Raw genomic sequence first — 6,771 nt, forward strand, 5'->3', positions numbered from 1 at the left:
ACGGCGGGCACAGAGAGATTATCTCTGTAATGACACGTTCTGAGCAATCTAATGAGCAATCGCCCTCTTTCAGCGTGAGTGTGTCACAGATGATGACGCAAGAGACCATGGTTTGAACTAATATGCCCTCAAGAAGAAAAGGATGGATGGAGAGAGGGAAAAAGAAGGAGAACGAGAGGCTAATCATAGAAGGAGGAGGACAGATTACACATAAATGACAGAGTTATGGTTATGGGACTTTAGATAATGAGAGCGAGTGATGTGTCCTCACACACAGAAACCCCTCTAGTCTGGGATGAGATGTAAGGTCGTACTTTGGGCAAGGCTTTGAGAGACAAGTGTGTGTGTGTGTATGTGAAAGAAACATTTGAGGGCGTCGAGGTCCATTCAGTGTCACATTCTGTTTGCATCTTGCAAATGCTTTCTGTGTTAATCTCTGATCCATGCAGAGCTTCAGTGACGACACTAAGAAACACATTCATTTCTGTCACCACAGTGCTTCCTGTCAGACCAAACCATATCAGCCCTAGTGCATGTGCCTGAAACATAGCCAAATACAGCTTGTGTGTGTACGCTCATGCAATCTAATGTCCTGTCAGTATGAACCCAAATAGTCTTACGAATGCTTAAATCGATGCATGGCTGTGCATGACAGAGTAGAGACTTAAGCTCCTCATTCAGCCTTGTGCTTATAGGAAGACAGTTATGTTATAGAGATAACTGGAAAATGTTATTGCCTGCAAGGCATTTATAATGTGCTGCCAAATATATCTCAGATTTGTGGTCTGAATACATGTTCTGGGTTCAATTACCATTTAAAATCATATATAAATAAAGTATTATTGTCACTAATAGAAACAACAGCAATAATATGCAATTAATTGTGCTTTAAATTGATCAAAAGTAACAGTAAATATATTAAAATGGGAGAATATATATATATATATATATATATATATATATATATATATATATATATATGTGTGTGTGTATTCGTATTTTTTTTTTTAAATAAATGCTGTTCTGGTTATAATAATTGGTTATAATGGTTATAATGGTTAAAATGGTTATAATATTTCATTATATTACAGTGTTTATTATATTTTTGATCAAATAAATGAAGCCCTGGTGAGTATAATTTTTTTTTTCACAAATATTTAAAAGTCTTAAAACACGTTCACAATAAGGATGATAACAATAAGGATAGTTTTAAAAAATCATTCTAGATTTAAAAGAATAAATTTAGTCCACACTAACGATAATGGCACAGAGGAACAATACTGTTGGAATCCCTTTCAAAATGGGGCACTGATCCAAAATTCTGTCTTTTTAACTCTAGATGGTGCATTCCGATGGGTCTAACTCTGATATAATGACATCATCACATGGTGCAGCTGATTGGTTCTTTTTGCTTCCACAGCCTCGCTGCTCAACATTCAAAAACGTGGGTAGTGCTTGCTGTAGAAGTTGGAGCACACTTCAGAAACCCTCCACCTTCCCCAGCTCCACCTGTATAGATCTGCTATGGGGAGCTCTGTGTATGCTACAGGGTTATTTCATATGTGTTATATGTTCAGCAGCAGTATTTCTTACATGCTCACAGCAGCATGTTGTGGATGTATTGGCAGTAGCAAGTCTCAGTACAGCAGATCTATTCCGCCAAGACCAAACACATTAACATTGATATGTACATTACCATGCCATACTCTCCTAGAGTTGTCATGATAGAAATATAGTTAGCTTTATCATTATTGTTCTGTGGTGTTTACTGACCCCAAACTTTATGAAATGATAAAATAAAAACTGAACATACCCTGAACAATTTAGGCCAGGGGATTGATAGCAGCTCATATTTTTGTTAATTCTTCTGTAGAAAGATGTGTTATTTGAGCTGTAAATTAATTCAGAATTATCCTTTTGCACTTTGATTGCATCTTGAAGGGCACTGAAAGTTCAGACTTTGTCTTTTAATAATCGGATAACTATTTGGAAAATTTGTCTGATATAAAAGCACAGAGTGCCTCAGATAGTTCCACATTTTCCTCGTTTGTCCTGATATAACCTCATGGCTCATATGATTGTAGTGGGAGACCAACTTGACAGCAGATAAAGCCCAGAGGTCACAGTGTCTCTGCTGGGGCAGGTGGTTGTTCCTGGCCCAGTTCACATTGTATGGGACACACTAATCATCATAATGACTTGCATAATGTCTGTCTGCTATTTTTGCCTGTATGGGAGAAGATTAGTTACCTGTAATCCCTGTCTTTAGCACCAGGTGGTCTTTTCCACGCTTCTCTGTTGAACATGGGTCAGATGTTGGGTTTTGTTTACGTACATGTTCCCAGGCAAAGAAGCCTAATGAAATGTTTGAGGGATTCTAATGTTTTTGTAATTTGGAACTAACTGCAAAACTGATCCTATTGGGAAATATTTTCATAATCTACACAGAAAATAGATACAGTACATAAAAAGTAATTCCATTAATTCCTTCGTGATTTCGTCAATGATATTAAACTTAATTTGATTCTCACGTTTCTTGTAACCAATCAACATATTTCAATAAACTAGAATGAGATCTGAGATTGCTGAGTGGAAGATTTTCAGCAAATAGCAAATAAAATGATACAGATGGATTGTGTAGTTCTCAACCTTTGATCTGGGAAAACTGGAAAGTTCATGAAAATTCATGAAATCCTAAAACGCCACGGGCATTTGTATAAAGAACATGCAGAACATAATATTTCTACTCAATAAATATTTTACTGGTAGAAATTCTGAGAAGAGAAAAAAAAAACTGATCCAGTAAATCAAGAGCGCATGGAAATGCCATTAAAGTTCATTGATTAAAAAGAGTTAATCAGCTCTTTAAATTTTTGGAATTCTGAAATTTGTTTTAATCTATGGACATTCCTAGTTTCTGTAAATCACTTGTTTTATTAATGTACACATTTTTTATAGGTGTTTTGACATTTGAAACACTTGGTTTAAAGGTCATCCAAGTTCAAAAATATGAATTAAGTAGGACATGATTTTAAAGAAACTTTATACATCTATCATGCTTGACTGTTGCCTGCTTTGCGTGTGTGCCAGTTAATTTTTGGCTTTATTTTTAATAAAAAAATAATGAAGTGTGCTGTCATCTCGTAATGACTGAACACTGAGATTTGAAGTACATTTGGCTGGTTAAGGTGCTCATTAAATCTCTGCTGAATGCAGGACTCTTTCCAGGACAATCAAACCCAGAGGTGAGTTATTGCCGCCCCTGCTCTCTCACAGTCTCTTCTCGTCTTTGTAATGAAGGAATTAGTGCTTTTTGATTAAAGGTGATGTGGCATCATTTCTCTTAACAACTCACATCACCAAACGGCCAGACGTTAGTTAATAAGACAAAAGATATTGAGTGAAATGTCAAAAAGACAAATGAGGAAAAGAGAAGTCTTTAACTACATTTTCTATGGAGTACCCACCGTATGTAATGAGAAACTGAGGATCTCAGAAGCTGAGCTGTGTCCGGCCTCAGTCTCAGTGTGAGTGCGTTTGTGGATCATTCTGTCAGGTTGATATGTTGAGATGACAGGCTGATGCTCTGCTGGGCTCAGACTTAAAGATGGGGATGATGGTTACTGACCTGTTTCCTCCTCAGGGCCACTGCTGGAGGACTCAAGACACTGTGTGTGTGTGTGTGTGTGTGTGTGTGTGTGTGTGTGTGTGTGTGTGTGTGTGTGTGTGTGTGTGTGTGTGTGTGTGTGTGTGTGTGTGTGTGTGTGTGTGTGTGTGTGTGAGAGAGAGAGAGAGAGAGAGAGAGAGTGACAGGGAGGATGGAATTGTGTCAGAATGAGAAAAAATGAATAAACTTAAGCACGTTCAGCATGTTTAATAGTAAACATGTTGTTTTTCAGGTTTTAGTATGTTTGCTAAAATGTACTTTCATACACAAACATTCATATTATTAATCATAAGAATGTCTGTATTAATTTGTAACTTAATTCATAACTAATTCTTATGGTTCCTTTCAGAATGATACTGTTTCAGTTAACTGCCAGTTTTATAAGAAAACAACTATAATATAATGTAATGTAATATAATATAATATAATATACAAATATGATATAATATAAAGAATTGCACATTTGTACTTACATCTTATTATGTTAAAAAAATGTTATGTTTATGTGTGTGTGTATTTATATATTTTTATATTGGTACATTTATATGAAACATAGTGCAGCAGTATATTAGATATTTATTTGTATATTAATACATCAAAATCATCATGTTTCGTCATTCCCATTAATATTCTTATAGTGCATGATGCACTCATATTAACAAAGCCAAAATACTTTTAATAAAAATATATATTGTTAAATGTTATAATAATTTTACAATTTAAATAACTATTTTTTATATATTGTTTTTCAAGAACATGTTTTATTATATTTTAACATTTTCAGCATCATTACTCTAGTCTTCAGTGTCACATGATCCTTCAGAAATCATATGCTGATTTGCTGCTCAAAAACATTTCATGTTATTAGTAATGTTGACAACTGCTTATTTTTTCTTTTGATAACACTTTACTTAAGGCCCTTATGTATAATGCATTATAAAAGTATTTTTAATCCATTAATTATGCCTTGTAATGCACCTTATAATGCATTGTACAATCTTATGAATAATTTTAATAATAGATTATATATACAGTTAATACATTATAACACTTATCTGTTCATTGTTGCACTATGTGTTTTAAATTTGGTTTTAATTATTTACAAGAAGATATGTTTTATTACAACATAGATTTAGAATAATTATAATGCATTATACCCTTTATTAACCCTTTATAATGCATTATACATAAAGGCTTATCCTTTTTTGGAAACTCTTTTCTCAGGATTGTTTGCTGAATATAAAGTGAATATTAAAAAGACAGCATTTATTTGAAATAGAAATGCTTGTCTCATTATAATATCTTTACTGTCCCTTTTGAAGAAAGTACTCCATCCTTGTCTCTCCTCTGACTTCTGTTTAGATGAGGGGCAGACGGTGTGCCAGGGGCCGCCGGACATGCTGGGTCAGCGCCTGGCAGAGGTGGGCATGCAGCTGCGATCGGAATGCCACCAGGGACTGGGTTACTGGGACTACCTGTTCTTCATCGCCATCGGCTTCATCATCTTCAGCGCCGGGACTGTGTCGGCATGGGTGATGGGCGTGCTCATGGTTCTGTATGAGCGCTACAGCAAGAGGAAGAGCGAGGAGCTCGACAGCGAAGACGAGGAGGAGACAGTCACCCGAGGGGCAGGAAGTGGAGGAGGGGGTAACCATGGCAATGGGGACCTGAGCAAACCAGGCATGCAGGTGTGACCAGAGGAACGCTGGGAATTTTTTTGATGAACAGACAGCAAGCTGCAGACAGAGGGAAGGAGTTTTCTTTTCTATAAAGAGGTTTAAAGTGCACTTTTTTAGAATGTGTCAACATTAGTTTTTGATTAAGAGAAGAGCAGGGCGGGACAGAAAGATTAGATGTATTTCAATTCTTATAGGTGGACTCAGACAGAGAGAGAGCTGAGAGGGTCACAGTGAACTTCCAACTGAACAAGATCGCTGTTTCTGACAGATCTGATGGTTTTGGTTAAAAGCATTGAAATAATGCTCTCACACACACAATGCTCTCCCCAGTGTTAGTAATGTAATTGGGGCAGGGTGACAGCACTGTGTTTCACTGTGTCTCACTTAAGAGAGAGACAGCAAGAAGGAAGGAAAAGGGGAAAAGACAGATAGGTAGAGAGGCTTTAAGACTTATCCAGTAACCTATCTCAGCTTTTATTTACTTACTTGGTCAAAGAAAGGCATATAAATGGAGCATACACAAGGCAGTCTCTCCAGACTCATGCAGTGTGAAATGAACGAATAGAAGATGGAAGACTCTTCTAAACTGTCTGCACAACTCCATGGAAGGCTGAACATGCTTTTTAAGGGGTCACAGACTGACTGCTCAAATGATGGATTGATAAAAAAAAAAAAAAAAATTTGCAGGGCTTTACAATAAGGATTTTTTCTGCTTGCCCTGTCAGGGTAGTAGGTTTCACCCTGATGAATATTATATAAATATTGATGAATAATAATTATATGGGCAAATTATAAGACATATTATAATGTGCATTTTAAATTATAATATCATTATATTTTAAATATATAAATTTTTATCGCCAAAATAAAAAATTGGGTATGTCAGTATTGGTTTTTTTAAATTAATACCAATATTCAACAAGGATGCATTAAAATGATCAAAATAAAAATAAATGTATTACAATTTTCACAAGAATATTAAGTAGCACAACTGTTTTCAACACTGAAAATATTCATAATAAAAACATTGTTCAATATTAATGTTTCTTGAGCACCAAATCAGCATATTAAAATGATTTCTGAAGAATCATGTGACAATGAAGACTGGATTAATGGCTGCTGAAAATTCAGCTTTGCCATCAAATGAATAAATAGCAATTGAAAATATAGAAAAAAAAAAAACAATGTTTGCAAGGCATAAAACCACACATAGATGATTAATGAATGCATTGGCCTAACAGGGCAAGTGAACTGGCCAGAAAAATTCTCACTGGCCCCGGGCCATCTGACCATCCTTATTGTTGAGCCCTGTATTGGAAGGGACATTAGTGATCTCAGTAAGCCTGTATGCACTGCACCGAAAAGCCTTACACACAAGATGTAACCAGTCCAGCAATAACACCTCCAGGTGATACTGAAAGCAAT

At 35.8% G+C, this 6,771-nt stretch overlaps 1 protein-coding gene across 1 annotated transcript in view; it reads left to right on the plus strand.

Moving 5' to 3' along the window:
- The window catches only part of LOC109053949 (leucine-rich repeat-containing protein 52-like), a 28,868-nt gene extending 22,828 nt beyond the window's left edge, over positions 1 to 6,040 (plus strand). Inside the window, exon 2 of the mRNA XM_019071251.2 lies at positions 5,030 to 6,040. Within this exon, the coding sequence (XP_018926796.2) occupies positions 5,030 to 5,361 (332 nt within the window). The 3' untranslated portion in view covers positions 5,362 to 6,040. The remainder of the gene's footprint in view (positions 1 to 5,029) is intronic.
- The last annotated feature ends 731 nt before the right edge of the window (positions 6,041 to 6,771 follow it).

Source organism: Cyprinus carpio, chromosome B20, assembly GCF_018340385.1.
Source record: "Cyprinus carpio isolate SPL01 chromosome B20, ASM1834038v1, whole genome shotgun sequence".
NCBI lineage: Eukaryota > Metazoa > Chordata > Actinopteri > Cypriniformes > Cyprinidae > Cyprinus > Cyprinus carpio.